General features: G+C 36.9%; 1 protein-coding gene across 1 annotated transcript in view; it reads left to right on the top strand.

The window, feature by feature from the left end:
* Window positions 1–4,330: 4,330 nt before the first annotated feature.
* Window positions 4,331–19,853, top strand: part of LOC139740895 (uncharacterized) — a 49,019-nt gene continuing 33,496 nt past the window's right edge. Inside the window, exons 1-3 of the mRNA XM_071651479.1 lie at window positions 4,331–4,338; window positions 9,414–9,639; window positions 10,663–10,770. Coding sequence (XP_071507580.1) covers window positions 4,331–4,338; window positions 9,414–9,639; window positions 10,663–10,770 — 342 coding nt within the window. The remainder of the gene's footprint in view (window positions 4,339–9,413; window positions 9,640–10,662; window positions 10,771–19,853) is intronic.

The raw sequence follows: 19,853 nt of genomic DNA, 5'->3' as shown, positions 1-19,853 counted from the left end.
AACATCAAAATATAGCAATAAATCTCGAGGTTTTAACACTTGTTCGATTGATGGTTTAGAGCAAGTGATCTCGTCTGAATGAAAATTCAACTATGAACCAGACAGACAGAGACAATAATCCCTGTGTCTGTCTCGAATTCCACATAAAATTATTCATTCAACACTATATAGAATTTAATTGCAATGTCTTCCCACTCAAAGTTTATGATGAATTTAAAAGAATAAACTCAGAGAAATACAATGGCAAGAGTTCCATCAGAATTGTAAATAAAATGAGAAAGTTATGGGACTTGGTTTTTGCAGAAAAATACAATAAAAACAATGCATTCGGTAAAAATAAATACAACAATGCATCTCCCTCAAAGTCGACATTGGTATAGGTTATTCAACATAACTACGATGCAGAGAATATACAAGACATTGTTTTTATTCTATGTCAAAAAGGAGAGAAAAATGAATCAAAACACTGGGTTTAGGTCAATGGGAGACTTGATTGTGGGGCGAGAATATCATAACCTCATCAATATTTGCATAATGTGGTTATGAAAATATGAAAGTTGAGAAGTCCTTCAACTTTCTGATGTATCTCCGAGTTCGATGAAACTTCTATCATTCTATCGGTTCGGTTTACTCCAATTTAAAGAGCCACTTCGAACAGTACAGTGAAATTGCATTGTCAAGACGAAGTCAACATTTTCTCGTATTAAACGTCGGATAAAACAATAAATACAAAAAAAGATTGACTTTGTTTAAGAATTCGTATGAAGGTGACTATGTGTCCACTTTTCGAAACTAGCATGATCCTCATGTATTTAGTGTGCAATTACAAATGAGAAAACAGTGATAACTTTTTGTCGTTTGACTGTACGCGGATTATATTATATTGTGTGAGAATAATGTCTGCTGGCAAATATTGTTGCATTAATGGCACACGTAAAGGAAAAGATCCGCAGGGCATGTCAAGATTAACCCCCCCCCCCATTATTATCACCAATGGGCGTTTACTCAGGAGAAATGTATTCGTATTGTGTTGTGGGATGATAGCAATAACAGAGCCATGAAAATCTGAGCCAAATGAAACAAGATGATGATAAGGGAGTAATTCCTATTCAAATGTCAGTAAACCTTGCACCTAAAACAGTATTCTTGGGCATCCCGCAGGGCATCCCGTTCAACTATCTTGCCCCTATGACACTACTGTTTATATAGAACTCTGTTGTGAACCCATAAAGACCAAAAAATACGTGACATTTCCTCAATCATTCGAAAATATCAACTCGCTCTCTGTATTTATGGACGATATCAACTGATATCAGTTTTGATTACCAGTGGGTATAGATTCGTGCAAGAATAAAACAAAACCAAAATCAAAACCTGCTTCTGAGAAAATTCAAATGAGCTTCATTTAAATAAGATCACGCAATCATTGCCATAAATACTGTACAGCCCTTGTGTGTGATCACTATGGGTATCATGCCGTGGATTATTACTGTTATTTAAAGGGACACATCATTTATAGCGTATTTGCTGACTCCTTCCCTGTTTTCGTTTTTTTCTTCCTATGCATTTCCTCTATATAGCATGATGTATGCCGTAATCATTGTAAAGTATAAAGCTTTTCTGTCCAAACCATAACGAAGACAAAATGGGATATCATAATCTCAAATACAATATAAAAGAATATTGCTCTAGTTTTCCATTTCTGATTACATCTGTGAATGCACAGCCACAGGCGAGCGTGTTACACGCAAAGATGGCACGGACAAAATGACTAATTTCATTCGCAAGCCACATTATAAAGTGGTGGTTTTAACCGAAATAAGGATATTTTTGTAACGAAAACAATTTACTGCGGAGTCACGACAGGTGCTCTGGTACCAGTGCGTGATAGATCGAACTTTGGTGTTAAGGCAACTGATGGAAGATGCCTTAAACCAACAATTACAATATCAAGCATTTCAGAGAAAAGGTAGGAAATCTGAGGAAATGTATACTTCAACATTGTAGTCGCCAAGCCTAGAGGCATTCTGTTGTCTTGTTGTTCTAATGAAGTCCTCGACATTTCAATTGAAATTGACGTTGAAAAGGCTAAAAAGAATAATTACGTCATCACCCGATCACTGCCGTATTGACATTGTCCATCACTCACTATATACATTGTGATGGACAATCTTAGATGTCTCCGACATCTTGAACTTTACGTTTTCTGCTAGAAAACTTACCTAGAGCTGATAGTGTCTGTATGTCTAAACTGGACACGACGGTAATGAGGTAAAAAATGCCAAGTCTGAGTTGCTACAAGTTGTAAACCCATCAGAATGCCTGCCATCTTCGAATAAGGAATAGCCGAAATGGGGATGATTGTTTTTATATTGTGAATCAAATCTACATAAAGGGAATAAAAATCTTGACCCGAGACACTTAATGGTCAAGGGTAGCATGTAGGACCCCTGGTCCCTGACCCCTAACTCAGTGCTGTCCTTCACTCCTTGAGTAAACCAACAGTCAAGATTTTTATCATGTCCTTTGTTTACAATCGGTATGGTCAACATCGGACGAACATGACATTGATACCTCCAAGATATTTGATATATATTCCAATAGTGCAAGGAAACTTCACAAGTTTAGACTTATTCTATACGATACAGATGATTATCTGAACTCATAGTAACATTTGCGCGACTCGGCTAGTCTGGTCAGTCTCTGAAATTTCTGATAAAATAATTTGAAAGTGGTAAGTCGTTCAAACAGTGTAAGGCAGCAACGTCGCAGTATTATGGTGTTCAAATATGTAACCATTGAATATTCGATGTTGCGATATATTACAACACGTGCCATTGGTGGATTTTGTTATCCTTTTTTTTAAAGGAAAATGAAATCACACACTTTTTACAAAAAGTCAACTGGGCAAATCAAAGTCGTGGAATTGCTGTAACATGAATGATTTTATTCGTCACAAAAACCCACCTCGAGAACCCCTAACATGGACACTATTTTGATGCACGCACAGAACATTAATAGAAAAAAATCAAGAAGGATTTAAGCAGCAGCTGTTCCATGAATAACTTGCGGGATAAGAAGTATCACACGTCAACCACCACTATATTTAACGAGTGTTGGGTAATTTCAGTTGAAAAAAAAAGAAGAGCTTAGGATGGGGCTGGCAAAACAATGTCGATGACACACACCTGCACTTATTTTAATCGACTCCCAAACTATCTATATAGCATCGACACAAGTTTCCTCGGCAACTTAAATTGAACTCATAGGCAATCCTTGAATATTTTATACATCCTGTCAATAGTTCCATGAATTAAGTTCAGAAGGGAAGAGGCCAGTGCTTGAGAAGAGGTGAGTAGGATAAAGGATGATTTGGGTCATTCATGCAATTAATAATCGTACGAGGAATTCAGCTATTTATCTCGAAAGGCATGTTTCTATATGCACTAAGGGGAATCCAAGCAAATTTGCTCTTCCGCCTAAATCAATCTCTAAACATAAAATCCTTGCAAACGCTAGACCAAAGTACACATGCCAGCAGACGACACTTGCAATAGATTTGTAATGTAGCGACATAATTGAGGACTCATTCAAACAAACTCGTGACCAGACCTAGTGAATACATTTTGTCAACAGTGTGGTCAGTTATCTCCGCATGTTCATGAGTAGAGTTTGCAAACATACCCATTTTATCCATTGTTGTCTGCAAAGAAATCTTAAAAAAAAAGGCTTCGCAAAAACAAACTATAGCCTTGACCATCCAGTTCATGTTCGGTGTCTCGTGAGTGAATGTCAGGCTAGGCCTATTTGTCAAAACTGATTTGGAGCCTTGACTCTGAGTCTTGAATCTTGAACCTGATGGCAATCCTTAAAGCAGTTTCTTCTTCAGTCTGAGCTAGTCAGGCGCTGAACATGGTTGTGTCTCATTAATTTCCAAATGTGTGAGGCCACAAACTCTCAATCAAGAGCAGGGTTCCTGATTCAAATCCGTTGGTGCCAGTAGCTGTTGTACCCTTAAGCAAAGCATTTAACTCTTATACATGTATTGCCAATAGTAAATATTCGTGAAAGGCTGCAAAGCCCTTCGAAGATTGAGGAAAAAGAAAAAGTTCTTTTGAGGGGACTAAAAGTATTTTACTTACAAGTGTGTATTGTTTCCTTACAAGGCGCGTTTCAATACAATACAATTCAAGTTGAAGGGATGGCGCAAACAAGAATTCGAAGAAAAATTTTATAGAAGTCTAGTTAAGATAATACAAAGATTGTCTACATGACAATGAAGATGATGATGTGATAGAAATAATGATGCTTACCACGATTACCCACTAGAATGACGAGGTAAGGTTGAAGAAAAAAAGCTCAAGAAGTTTTTAAAGTATCCATAAATGGTGTTGCCTTTTTCTTTTTGGACAGTTGACAGCAACTGCAAGGCAACTATAGTGCTGCTGGTAGCTAATCAAAATTGATTAATGATGAAAATAGTTCGGTCCAGATACTCCTTATACTAAAAAAAAAAAAAAAAAATATTGCCATATTGGAAAACGGGGAACAGGTGAATGATTTGGAGAAGAAAATATGTTCCAAGATCTGATGAACGGCAAGTAAGAAAGCTTATTTTCACCTCATAACCAATATCAAACAGTGAGATTGTTAGGCCTCTTAGAAAAAAAAAAAGAATAACAAAACCTCTTCTGCTCTCGGACGCTTTTCTGATGGATGATCATCGAAAGTTTGGGTCAACCATTAAGGAGTGAACTCATCGCCTAGTAAAATGATGTCATGTCTACATCTGCGATTCTACCACCTGTTAACACCATCAAAATCACCGAATCACGTCACTGCCATTGTAGCGAGAGCAACACACTGAGAATGCGTAAATACTCAATCGTGAGTGATACACGCCATTAAAACCAAAACAACAACAACAACAACTTCGGAATAAGCGTTGCCATGGACTCTGTAAGAACTTTCAGAGCCTAGATAGGAATGACCCAACCTCGTCGATGATGCGCATCATCATCATCCATCACCATTGCCAGAAAATATACAATAACATCATTATTTGGATGTATGATATGCAAACATTCCTATTTACCTGAAATGGATATCCAGTGGCCATGAATTAGATGTAACTATGAGCAAGCAACGGTGTCATCTTTTGTAAAATACTGCCTGAGCAGAAGCACTCAGCATCGTGTGTGAATGTCCCCGATAGGTTGAACTTTGATCTATGTTCAAATTTTATTGTGCGGCGCCGTGGACGCAAAACCAGGCGCGTCATTTGATCCCCGACGCTCTGCTAGTGAATGAGCAACCTTTGAACTTTAGAGGGCGATATAGCTTTTGTGCACAAAGTCGTCTGCTAAAATCGTGGTACGTAGATCTCTAGCTAGCGGTTTGCTGCACACGCACGCTGCGCTAGCGCTGCGTTCAATAACGCCGCTCTGTAACTTACTGTGTTGGTTTTAATATGGCTGCCTGGTTCCCGCGATTAGTCACTGTTATTTGTGGCTTTTTGGCAACACTGACCGGGTATATCGTGGATGGGGACGGAGTTTCTCGGGAAGGGTTTGTATCAGCATGCTTTAATGTGTTTGATGGTACGCCTGTCACAAACATTGCCCTATTTTTAGACTCCACTTTGGGTTCCTATGCGGCACCAACTGCGACTCTTCTTCTCTTGTTACCCGATGTTAGCACAATTACAACGGATAAGAAAATGGAGTGTATTTTCGGTCAATATTCAGTCTCTACACACCAAATAGTAAACGCTAACTTCGCCCTTTACCTAATGTTGACACTCAGATTCTAAACTTTACTTGTATTTGCACTGTAAAACACCACGAGTATAGCAATTTAGTCTGTATTTATGCAGATATAATGTAACACTTTAACGTTACTTTCCTCTCATGTCATGTCATGATGATGATGTAACGTTAATAATGGGGCGGTTTATCGTTAAGGTTAAAGAATCAGAAATGCCCACAGCACAAGACTGAGAGTTTGAATAGAAGACTGGTGAGAAATTATGATCAGGATGGTTGGGTGATGCAAAAAAATTTTGATGAAAACCCCTTCGCCCCAGCCCTGAGGCCCCCGGCCCTCTGCTTAATCAAATGTGGAAAATCTACCTAACGTTAGATTTCAACAGCAGGTTTTAGAACTTGTGAGAGTGTGTGTCGTGTGTGTGGTGTCATGTGTGCAGGTGTGAAGAAAAATATTTGTGATTAGACAACCAACAGTTATGAGATTTTATCAATTAATGAATGGAGTGTAGATAATCTGGGAAAAGACTCCCTCATGCCACCCACCCCCACTAATTTTGCTGTAAATTACTGCTCTACAGTGCACTATACGCCGAATATTTCGCGAGGTTTTTATTTTTGCAAATTTCGTGAGTCGGCTGCTATTCGCGAAATTTAAAACGCGAAATATTGACTCTGATCCTCATATGAATGTTACGTACGCGTACACATTTCTCCATTCAGTACAGGACTCCACGATCGCAAATTTAACCACTCGCGAAATCGTTGGGAAGTCTCAATTCGCGAAAATTTAGACTCGCGAAATATATGGCATATACAGTACCTGGTACTGCTACTACTCTCACTAGTTCACCCTACCCTTTCGGGCCTTGTTAGCTAATATGCATTTGGGGTGCACGCATACATCACGTCAACATGTAGACAGTAATTAATCTACACTTCACAAGACTGTTCCAAACGAAATCGTGTGGTCTAGTGTCTAGTGGAGAGCGTAGTAATAATAATTGATTAGAACCACAATTCAGCATATTTCCTTTTAATATAGATCTAACGTTAGACAGGGTTTGATAAGCCTAGACACTCGTAGCTTCATGACACACACTGCCTCTTGTCCCAATTAGTGTCTCCACTAATTACGACAAAGTCTGAGCTAGGGATGCTAACTTACCTTGTACAAACACTGCATACATAGAGAAACTGAATGGCAGTGTATAGATAGAGTGGTGACAACCACCACATTAAAGTGCTAATACAATATATGCATTTGGTAACCATTACCTAAAACTATTCTTTGACATCGATTTCACCTTGTTCTGGGAATTATGAACAGGTCCATTAAACCTCTAGCAATCATTGTAGCCATCAATTATATGCCGCTATGCGTTGCTCAACATGATCGTGCTCTCATGCAGAATCTATATATTCTACTCCGAAGGTTAAGATCTATGTCACCTTGTGTGTTTAACCCTTACAAAATTTTCACTCTAAACAAACTAAATTAGCATTATCAACATTTATTGTCAAAAACATTGCATGGTTAATGTTGCTCCAGTTGGACAAACTATTTGTCATTCACAGCTTGGTCAATGTTTTATTCATTTTTTATCGTAATGCATACATTTGTTTGAGAAGTGTGTAAATTTAACTAATGAGTTTCTTGGATCTGTCTGTTATGTCTCCATCCTTGTGTCAAGTACATAGTGTTATTAGTATAGAAGTTTTAAATAGCTTGCATAGAAAAAGCTTTTTGTTGTTGTTTGTGGGGGACTTGAGATATACAACTGTACAGGTAAGCCCCCACAACCATTTCTGGCCCTGATAAATGGAGCACGTAGAGGCATTTACTGTGACAAGGACAGGCTAACAGTGAGAGGCTGATTTGTTAAGCATGTGGTGTGGGGGACACGAAGGATGCCCACCAAGAATTTGCCTATTATCACTGGTCGTAGGTATTGTCAATTGTCTCTCATATCTGCTTTCAACTTTCAAGGCAAGTCACCTTCCTATCCCTCATTCTATATTGGGGGGGGGGGGGGGGGATCAGGTACATGTGACATCTCGTCAAGTTGACATGTGGCAATTCTCGGGTTTGTTGTCACAAAGTGACATTTATGACATAAATGATCTCTTTACTTGAGGGGGCTTGAAGAGGCCCTCAACATTAAAGGGTAGAGGAAAGAAATTCAAGGAATAAGTTTCATCCCATTCTAATATTAATAACCTGTTGAAGACTAGTCCTGAGTATACTTGGGCTGTTGTCTAGATGGGAAATGCATTTTGTAGCAAAATCAGCTTGTCTTTAATGGTTATTGAGGGGAAAGTTGGTAGAAGACGTGATGCTAGTGAAAGAACAGTGTTTGGCCAAATTTTAGATGCAATACAAAGAGGGTTGCTAATGAATTTGAGAAGTGTCATATATTATGATTTTTCCAGAAGAAGTTTCCATTTAAGAAGAATTGTTGATTTCATTTTCATTTAGAGAAGTGGTACATTAATTACACTCACAGCTTTGCATGTAATCTTCTGTCCAATTCTTAAGTGATAAGATAGTGATAGAGTTCATTCAAAAAGAAAGCAGGATGTGGACATGAGCTCATAATCATTTACAAAAGTGAATATCATCCTTTGGCACAATTTTTGTGTCACATGCTCAATAAGAAAAGAAACAAAAACAGAACAGAGAAAGCCTGGAGTACTATTTTCAAGCAAGTTTGCTTGTGATATTGGAATGTTTGTATGAAAAAAAGGTCATTTATGCAATATGTATGGCTCACAAGTATAACTCCCCTATTTAGTATTGATCAAAGTATGTTTTAATTTAGAACTGATTTGATGGGACACTCCCCAAATATGCAACAAAAAAAGAAATAAAATCTTTTGACCACTTGACACAAGTGAAAGTGAATATCAACTTGTTGGTAATTCAGTGTGTATGCACATTTTGTATAAAGATGAGCTACAATTTCTTGTCAGCAATCTACCAGTGATGATGCCATTCCTGTATCATGACTTGGTCTAAAATAATTGCTCAAACTCATTTGATGCAGAACATTTTGTAAGGAAATCTAGTGTCTGGTGTACTTCTGAACTCTGGGAATATGTGAGGGCATTGGCCCCACAATTCTTACACGAGTTTGCCATCATGCCTTTTAAATAGGCATCCTGAGGCAAGGCCCTATACCAGACCACAAAACATGTTACTCTTTTCACAACTTTCAGTGATACCCTGGTTAATTTAATGACTGCTCCACTTTTTTTTTTCTTTTAAATCAGGTGAAGGAGTTTTCTTTGTGATATTCATAATATTGGAACCACACATTCACATTCACACCACACATTATTTTCTCAGTTCTAGTAACTTAGAGCAAGTGAAGTGAACCTCTGCTCAGGATGCACACAGTCATGTAATTAATGTTTTTTATGCATACTGTAGGCAGACATAGTTTGTGTCTGATGCAAATCTATAAAATATGAACTGTTCATGTCTTGTTAAATGAAGCAAGGTACATTATACATGATGCAAAGACATTCAATCAATCGGAATGTATATTATCTCTCCTCTCATCAGATTTTCACCAATCTGACATTTTTTTGCATGCTGGCCTTTAATGAACACAACCTTTTTGTTTATGATTATCTTCTGTGCAGGTGTCATTATGATGTTGATATTATTCAGAGTTACCATGTCGGCAACAGCCCCATCATCAGCTCTTCGCTGGTCGCGGATATTGATGCAAATGGTCACCCCGACATCGTCATAGCTACATTTGATGGAACAATCAGCATCGTGGAAGGGAGCAACCTGAAACCACATTCTGGATCTCACTGGCCCAACCACTTCACCAATAGCACAATACACGCACGTCCCATACTGGTAGGTTTCAAAGACATGTTTTCCTCAATGCTCTTTTGTTTGCTGTCACCTGACCCTGATCAAGTGTGGAGGCTTGGGGCTGTGGCTGTTGTTCTGTAACAAATGTTGCACTTTGTTTACACCTTCTTGCCATTGTCATGAAAGTTTGTAAAGTTTGTTTGACAATAGCGTGGCAACTGGATGTGAGACAAATGTTGGATCGTTCATGACCCACCCTAATAAGGGATGATTTGAGTTTGTGAGTTTCCGCATATGACACGAACAGAAAGGGCTATTGCTTGTTTACAGTTCTCTGGATTGATTAGCGTTGCATGAAATCTCATATACAACATTTATACATAAGTTTCTTTCTTCATTTTAATAATAATTATAATGTAATTGGGAGAATTAAGTACTTGTACTTCGTAGTACTCATGAGTGGGCAGCTAAGCTGTGATGGTTTCATGTTAATTTCTCCATGTCTGGTGATTTCATCTGATATGTTATGAGAACGACATGCTTTCTTTTATTATTGTGGTACTCAAGCAAAGCGTTGCTATCATTTTTTTTTTTACATCTTACAAAACCTATATACGGGTATTTATTTATTTATTTATTTATTTATTCAAGATTTCATGCTTGTTCACAAAATAGGAATGCATACACATGTATGCAAATACATCTCATATAGCCAAGACAGAATATATACAATAAGTATACATTGATAAGAAGCAGTTACAGGATAGTATACAATTCCACTAAGAGAGCTACATTATTCAAGATTGATACATTTGTGAAGCTGATATGTAATGAAAAATGAATGTAATTTTTTTTTTCTATGGATTGACATCAATTTCATGTATAGTGTGTTTCAAGAAAAGTAAGCTTAAAACACTGCAGAATGTCTTTTATGAGTATTATTCATTGGTAAGATATCCTGGTACTTAGTGGTAGGTTGTTCCCCCCCCCCCCATGAATGTGCTAATGTTTGGATCCTGTGTGTTGTAATAGTAGCCTTGATAATGTTTATTGTTCTCATTACAGTTTGATGTGGATGGAGATGGGCACAGAGATATAGTAATATGTACTACAGATGGATCAGTGATGTACATACACCCTGATGGATCTCTGCTTCACGAGAAAACACTGCAGGTACTTATTACCTTTTAACCCTAAAGGGGCCAGGGGGTGGGGGGGGGGGGCAGAATCTGCCCCCCTCGACGTTTCGCGCTGTAATTCTGTAACGCGAGAAGACCTTGTAGCGAGGCTTCTTGACTTTCTTTGTTCAAGTCTCGCGCAACTTTTGAGACCAAATTTGCAATGTCCATGCATATTTTTACAAAGCCACGCCCATTTTTGTAACAGCATGTCGCCCAAAAACAGGCACAATTTTGTGTACATTTCCTATGGAAAACAGTGCTCTGTCATGAAAGTCATAAAAACCTGATTATTTTTACAATTGATCACTTTCATTAATTAATTTTATGCTAATTATGGTAGAAAAGTGGTCAGGGACAATATCCAATAAAAAAACGAAGAAAAAACAAAAGTTGAAAAACAGAAATACATAAAAAATTCTGAAAACAATAAAATGCATAAAAATTTAAATGACTTTTGGAAGTTTTTGTGATGTACAATTGATGAATATGCCAAAACAAATTTACAGACCAAAAAGTAGGCTCTCAATGCTTTTAATTAGACTAAAATATGATCTTGAGCTTAATTTGCATTGTTAATTAGTTAAAATTAAAAATCGATTGTTTCAAAAAATATGGCACAATCCTGTAGATTATGATGTGCCAAATTTCGTCCTGATTGCACCTCTGGTGGCCGAGATCTTGGGGGGGGGGGGGGCGGAATCCGCCCCCTCTGATGGCCGAGGTCTTGGGGGGGGGGGGGGGGGACGGAATCCGCCCTCTGGTCTTAGCATAGCCAAAAAAGCCCGGCCTGATTAGGTTTAAAAGTGATACATTATTGGCTTTCCCATAGGAAAAAATTGAATTCATAACCCTTATCAAAACTAATTTGGGGTTATTGATTGTAATAATTATGTGCAGCACCCAATTTCTGGAATAAATTACTTTTACAGATTAGAAATGTAACGTCTTTGAATACTTTCAAAACAAAATTCAAAATGTATTTGTTCAATAAAACATTTGTGTTTTCGAATATCAAGTGCCTCAAGAATTATTGCAGGGCAGTAGAATAGGTCTGTATAGTTTCTACTCTGAGAATTCTGTGTTTTTATTTGTATTATCCATATTGTACATACTGACTTTTGCAAGAGACTGAAAATAGAGAGGGTAACACACAGTCTTTGCCCTAAGGACAGTTGACTGTAAATGTGACTGATATTGACAGACACTACCCACAAGGATGTGTCATCACCCTTTTTTGCTGAGTACTTGGTCAGTTGCATGGAAGGACACATTAAATTGAAATCACATGTGTATTTACTTGCCTGTTAAGGAGTGTCCTAAACAGGAGAGTTTGCATGTTAGATTGTTGTGATGACAATATGCAGTAGTAAGACTGCGTGTTTGATTTGTTAGGAATGTGATTTTGAGTGCTTCACTCATTCAAAACTTTTGATAACCATTTTTGATTGGCAACAATATCAGTAGCATGGAAAAGGGTGGAATTACTACATTCCATGGTATGCATACAATGTACATATGTATGGTGCTCTTCATCAAGTGAATGCTCCCTATAGCTTGTTACCTACACACGTACAAATGTGGTTTGCTATCAACAAATTCCTCAGTATATTCTGTGTGCATAGTTTAATTAAGATTGCATGTATCATGTGATTGTGTGTGTCTATATCCCACCAGTCCAAGTTTTAGTTGAATTGCAAAAGTGGCACACAGCCAAGCGGACCCATGACAACCTATGGGTGTATTCAGCACTGGTCTGTCACACAGTTTTATGATATATTTTCTAGGATATTTATACATCCGTTGATATTTCTACAACATTGTCTTCATTACAAGGTTGTGCCATGATGTATCTGGTGAATTGCTCTCACGATCAGGCACTTTCAATGTGCTGCACGTCCATCAAGTGTATCCACATTGCCAGCAAATTTTAACCTGTTGAGGACGGGCTGATTTTTGCTACAACACGCATTTCCCATGGATACTTGCGCGAGTATACTCGGGACTCGTCCTCAACGGATTAGGAGGGGAAGCAAAAGTTTTTGCACGTGAAGAAAAGGATTGTTCACAGTATGGTTTTTGATGATTTATGATTAAACAAAAAAATGAACAAACTACCCCTGGGTGCGCACATGTTAATTTCATAGCATGCATGTCTTTTAAGGAGTCCCCATACCTTCTTTTAGACACCTTAGAAAACATAGTTGAAGAGACAGGAAAGAGTAAAATTCTGGATGTAAATATTTGTTAAAGGCATAATTTACCATTTGCAGATGAAACAAAAACCCAGCCTTAGTGCTTCAAAATAGTTCTAAAATGTGAGTTAAGGATAGAAATTACCAATGTAAAAATGTTAATCAGTATAATCAATGTCTAGTATTAAATATACAAAATGTGAACAATAGTCATAATAAAAATGTTTCCAGACTAAACTGTCTACAATTATGGTTTAATGAGAAGAATAGTGATATCTCCTTATATTTTAGGCTTTATTGCAAAAATTTTATATGGTAGGATGTTTTGTGATACAACTGACCTACACATTTATATGCATCAAATGTGATATCTCAAACATTTTTTTAAATCACTGCTCCCAATGGTAAACAGTACCTTTAACTCTTGAGCTTGCCAAAGTCACAATTTTGCACTGTATACATTGTACATATCCCATACAGCAGCAGTTTGTCTGGCATGCAAAGACTTAATACAGTAGAGTAAGGGAACCTAAGATATGCAAAGCAATTTGAAAAAAAAAAAGAAACCAAAATGATGGAATATTTTGAATTTTCACTCCTGAAATTGTCGAAAGTTTAGGATTAAACTTTGACAAATATTAGACCAACTGTATCATCTTTCAAACTTAGATTATAAGAATTTTTAGGTGACATCCAGTAGCACTCCTGTCTTTTATGCATAAGCTCTCCTTTTTATACTATGCTTAACTTCTGTGCATGTCAATAGAAAGTCAAGGGAGCCCTGTGTCTTTGTTGTCCCCGCCGAACGAGTTCGAGCAGGGGACTATGAAACGGGCTCCGTACGTGTGTGTGTCCGTGTGTCCGTGTGTCCATCTGTCCGTCCGTGCGTCCGTGTGTGATCAAAATGTTCAAAATGCTACTCCTTCGCCATTTCTAACCCGATTTTGATTCTGTTTGCTTTATATGATAGCACTACATGGGAGCTTTGAAACTTGTATACAGAATTTCAGTTGTGACCTTTGACCTTGACCTTTGACCTATATTGTACATTTTGCTTCAAAATGCTACTCCTTCGCCATTTCTAACCCGATTTTGATTCCGTTTGCTTTATATGATGGCACTAGGTGAGGGCTTCAAAACTTCTACACAGAATTTTGACCTTTGACTTCTTTGACCTTTGACCTTGATTTTTGACCTATATTGTACATTGCCTACAAAATGCTACTCCTTCGCCATTTCTAACCCGATTTCGATTCCGTTTGCTTTATGTGATGGCACAAGGTGAGGGCTTCAAAACTTCTACACAGAATTTTGACCTTTGACTTCTTTGACCTTTGACCTTGATTTTTGACCTATATTGTACATTTTGCTACAAAATGCTACTCCTTCGCCATTTGTAACCCGATTTCAATTCCGTTTGCTTTAAGTGATGGCACTAGGTGAGGGCTTCAAAACTTCTACACAGAATTTTGACCTTTGACTTCTTTGACCTCTGACCTTGATTTTTGACCTGTATTGTACATTTTGCTACCAAATGCTACTCCTTCGCCATTTGTAACCCGATTTCGATTCCGTTTGCTTTATGTGATGGCACTAGGTGAGGGCTTCAAAACTTCTACACAGAATTTTGACCTTTGACTTCTTTGACCTTTGACTTCTTTGACCTTTGACCTTGATTTTTTACCTATATTGTACATTGGCTACAAAATGCTACTCCTTCGCCATTTCTAACCCGATTTCGATTCCGTTTGCTTTATGTGATGGCACTAGGTGAGGGCTTCAAAACTTCTACATAGAATTTTGACCTTTGACTTCTTTGACCTTTGACCTTGATCTTTTTACCTATATTGTACATTTTGCTACTAAATGCTACTTCCGGCGGGGACATATATTACGCACCGCGTAATTTCTACTTTTCCTTGTTTTCTTTTATCTTCGTTTTCTTTTGCTTTGTTTGTTTGTTTTTTCTTGGAAGGGGTCGTATCAAATCTTAGTTCTCTCTTTTAGACATCATGAGATATGTGTAGTGTTTAAATCCACTTTGAATGAGAAAGTCACATTTTTTGCATGTTGAATTTACTCACCCCGTCCCCAGCGAGTTTGCCCTGTTGGAGAGGAAAACATACACCATTACCTCAGTGAGTGTTCTGAACACATTTCATTAGCGGACTTCCCATGGATTTATATTTCACTTAGGTAGCTTCCTGTTAAAAGATCCAGACCAGGACATTCTGCTGAGAGAAAAGTGTGGTTTAAACTTTGCATGCCTAGCATATTTCAGTGTTGTATCAAAAAATGTATGTCTACAATTTCTCTTTACCATTTAAAAAGTTTAATGAGTGATTTTTGCATTAAACTGCAAATTCAGAATTATTCTGGTACTTTGTTGAGAGGTGAGTTTTGAAACAGTCATCTTTTCCTTTCAGGTTTATTTTAGGATGAATGTTTTGTAAATGATGAGGGAAGATATAAGAAGGGACAAGAACAGAATGAAGAGTTGACACAGTATTATGTGTAAACAACAAGTATGTTTTGAATCACTAATTTTATATTAGATTTAGGGTTTAAAATGATAAAAAAAATGCATTTGCTATAAAGCTTGAAATTATAGAATAAAATAGGATGCCAGTACACATATGGTATTCCTACTTGGGTGTTACATTATCCCATGCCATGATAAGTACATAAGTTATGTATGTGTTACATTGACTGATATTTGTTAGATTGATATAGTCAGATAGTATCAGACCGTGTTTGAAGATGCAATTCAGTGTCATTTCTTTCTTGATTCATGTCATGAAACCATGTGCTGTACCATACTGGTGTTGAGCAATAGCACCATCTCCCAATTCATTCTACAAAGCATAACTTGATCTCTCCTTTTACTATCCTGGAATATATATATTTTTATGTGACACAGGAAGATACACGTACAAATATGGTGCACTGCCTCAAATCAAAACAAAAGAAAAAAGACCAAAGTGTTTTATGTCTTCACTTTAACCATTTTATAGAAGTTGGAAAGGAAAGTGAAGTTTAATAAGCTGAGAGGTCCTCGTGACACTCGGCAGTTGTTTGAAGTATTATTACATGCCATGACCATGCACAGCTTTAAGATTTTATGTATGAAAGTAGATAAAGCAGAGAAAATGTAGCGAAAGTGATTTTAAAAGTAAACCAGGTAACTATGAGCCTCTTGCTTATTGAATTATGACTGTATGAAGAGACACTTAATCATCAAGTCCCAGATTCTCATTGTGCAGTTGGTTATTCTAAAATCTTATCTATTATTCATAGTCAGTATTTTACAAGGAAGAGGAATACAATTCTCTTCCATTTGAGCTGTGTGCTGTTCATTTACAATTGGTTGTTTCGGTTGTAGAATCATAAAAATCCTCTTCATCACTATGTTCATATTAGTGATTCTTAAAATGGCAAACACACATTAGAGTATGACACTTCTTGCTTCTCTCTTAAAGGCACAATTTACCATTTGCAGATGAAACAAAAACCCAGCATTAGTGCTTTAAAATAGTTCTAAAATGTGAGTTAGGGATTGAAACAACCACTGTAAAAATCTGAATTGGTAAAATAGATGTTAAGTATTGTTAGATATACAAGAAGTGAACAATAGTTATAATAGAAATGTTTCCAGACTAAACCGTTTACAGTTACGGTTTGCTGAGAAAAATACAGATATCTCCTTATATTTTAGGCTTTATTGCGAAAATTTTATATGATAGAATGTTTTGTGGTACAAGAGACCTACACATATGCATTAAATGCCATATCCTGAAATTTTTTAAAATCACTGTTCCCAAAGGTAAACAGGACCTTTAAAGGGATCATATAGTTTTGGTTCAGACCTAATTTCAGGTTTCTAACATTTTTTGGTGAGATAATGAGAAACCTCTTATGAAATATGAAAGATCATGTAATTCTATGAGGAATTCAACGTTTATTTGATGAAAATTGGTTTTGAAATGGCTGAGATATCCAAAAAAGAGCGATTCTAATAAGTGTGGGACCAACACTTTATTATGATCGCTTTGTTTTACTATGTTTTTGGATGTTTCAGTCATTCCAAACCCGATTTTCATCAAATAAACTTTGAATTCCTCTTAAAATGGTATGCTCTGAACTATATCATAAGTGTTTCTTGGTATCTCGCAAAAATTTAAGAGCCCAATTCTCATCTCCACTAATACTTGTACCATCCCTTTAAATGGACATAATGCAGGGCTGCTCACTAACCCATTTTTTTCTACCAGTCTGACCTGTCTGTCAGATGAGTAGGTACCCAGTTTTTCCATTCTGTACTGGTCCTTTCCTAAAAAAGTTACTGGTCCAACAGTGATTTTTACTGATCAGGGACCGTCGGACCAGTGCTAGTGTGCAGTGCTGCATAAATGTAAGTTTATTTGATGAAAATTGGTTTTGAAATGGCTGAGATATCCCAAAACAATGATAATTTAGTAGTGACCCACCTTTAAAAGTTTTTGTTTTAATTTGTTTTTGGATATCTCAGCCATTTCAAAATTGATTTTCATCAAATAAACTTTGAATTCCTCTTAGAATTGTATGCTCTTTAATACTTTATTAGTGGTTTGTAATATTATCTTGCAAAAAATTAAAATCTAAATCCCCCATCTCAACCAAATCTATACCATCTCTTTAATGAATTCTACTATTTCCATCTAATCTTTTTCCAATACCAGATATCCAGTGTAATTCAGAGTTGCCAATTTAGTGATTATAAGATGATTACATCTGAAGCAAAATTTATCCTGAGGACCTAATAGCATTAAGTAAGATGACAAGTGATGTACCCAAGAGAGTATTAATCATGAACTGTGAAGTAGCCTGGCTCCAAAAGGCTGCTGAGAGAGTTTCACTTATAGTCATTTGTTTTGATTCCCCAGAACATATTTAGAAGTGCAAAGAGAACTAGTGGCTTACAATGTATCTTCAGTAGGCAGTCATATTCTCTATCATATAATATTATTTCCCCCTTCACCATAAAGATGTTTTTAGTTTTACTTTTCTGAGGAAAGGTCTGTACCTACCTCTACAATATACCAGCTTATGAAAGAAATCTAAATTTATTTGTTTGTTTGTTTGTTTTTTGCTCTTATGAAACACAGAAAATGAATAGCAAAATCATATAAAAAGATAGATGGTTTCTGGGACTTTGTGGGGTTCAAAGCGGCATGAAATGTATCACACTACAGACTTTACACTCACTTTTGATAGAAAATTGGCAATTCCACCGATACTACTCTTATCCTGTGCATGAGAGTGGGGTCATACTTATTTTCTCTTTAAAGGTTTCCCATGGTCATCCCTTTGGATCCAGGTACCACCATTAGCAGTGATTAAGCTGAATTGTTTATGCACCCAGTAATGAGATCAGTTTCACTTGTAATGCAGTAACACGTTGGTTTACTTCCTGCTTCAAAGAAAAGAAATTATGGAAAGGTTAACACTTTTGTCAAGGCAGTGAAATCCCGCAGGAAAGCGTTCTAGCCATGTATGGATTAAAATATGATTTCATACACCCACCAATCTTATGAATTTCCTTTGTGCAATGACCAAGTTACATTTGTGATTGTTGCCAATATTTTTTTTCCAGCGTGAAAGTGGATATTCTAATGCTAGAGCAAGCATAATATTCATGAAGTGCTATCTAGTCATCGAAACTCTAAAATTATAACACAGAATGCAGTAGGGTTTTCATTGTAATAAGTCTTAGTCTCATTAAAAGTATGATAATTATTTGCTGAGATCTACAATTCATTACCAGTACATAATCTAGCAGATGTCTGATATAAGAGATGCCAACTGTACTTGTTTTGCAGTGTTTTGTGCTGGTTTCCATTCCCCCCCCAAAAAAAAAAAAAATAAAAATAAAAATATATATATATATATATATATATATATATATATATATATATGAAATAAAATAAAATAAAATCACAGATTTCAAGGAAAACATTGTTTTTCCCAAATTGTATTACTACACATGCCTATTGCAGGAACTGCTGCAGGAATGCTGTTTTTCCACCCAATATATGCTTTTCAGCCCTCAGAATACTGCAGTGCTATGTACAAAATTGACAACCCTGTTTACAGTGAGACTTTGAAGAGGTGATCAGTTTGCTCATGAACACAAAGTGATTGTGATGAAAGTGATGGTGATGGCAATGATGGTGATGATGAATATTATCATTATCAGTTAATAAAATATCAGATTTGCGGAGATAATGGTTTCAAACCTGTTTGTGCAATCATAATAGTGTAGCATCATTTATGACATGTTATACTACATAGCATGGACAGGCTGTGCTTTGGAACTCCATGTAACAAGTTACAAGTTATACATGTATACAGTTGGCTTGCTTTCTGTATGTTGCTGCAAATGCTATGTATGAGAAAGCATAGCTTATGCATTGTCATAACACAGTTACTCGATATTATGTTATCAATTTGTGTCAGCTTTCTTGCCTGTATATCAAATTAATACCTGTAAGATTTAAGTATGAAAGGGAGGTATAGCCCTGAAGGAGAAGGGCTCAGATAGCCGATTAGATAAACACTGTAGCCATGCTATAGCAAAACTCACATGACACTTATAGTGTTGCAGGCCTTGTCTATGGAATGACTTCATGCCTATGAACAGTTCATGGAGAAGTACATGTAACACAGGTGTATGGCATGTGAGAGTGATGAGACATCCTTAGTCAAATATGTAAACCTGTGCTTGGACACCCCCAAGGACTTGATGGTTTATAACCGATCATCTCTCCTTTCACACAAAAGGTCCCTATGCACAGGGGTGTATTAAAGGATGTATGCTTATCTCTGCTAATTGCCCCTTAAACCT

The sequence above is a fragment of the Diadema antillarum genome, unplaced genomic scaffold (assembly GCF_040938485.1).
Source record: "Diadema antillarum isolate AM-2024a unplaced genomic scaffold, OU_Dant_1.0 seq00000889_RagTag, whole genome shotgun sequence".
NCBI lineage: Eukaryota > Metazoa > Echinodermata > Echinoidea > Diadematoida > Diadematidae > Diadema > Diadema antillarum.
This window is presented reverse-complemented; position numbering and strand designations above follow the sequence as displayed.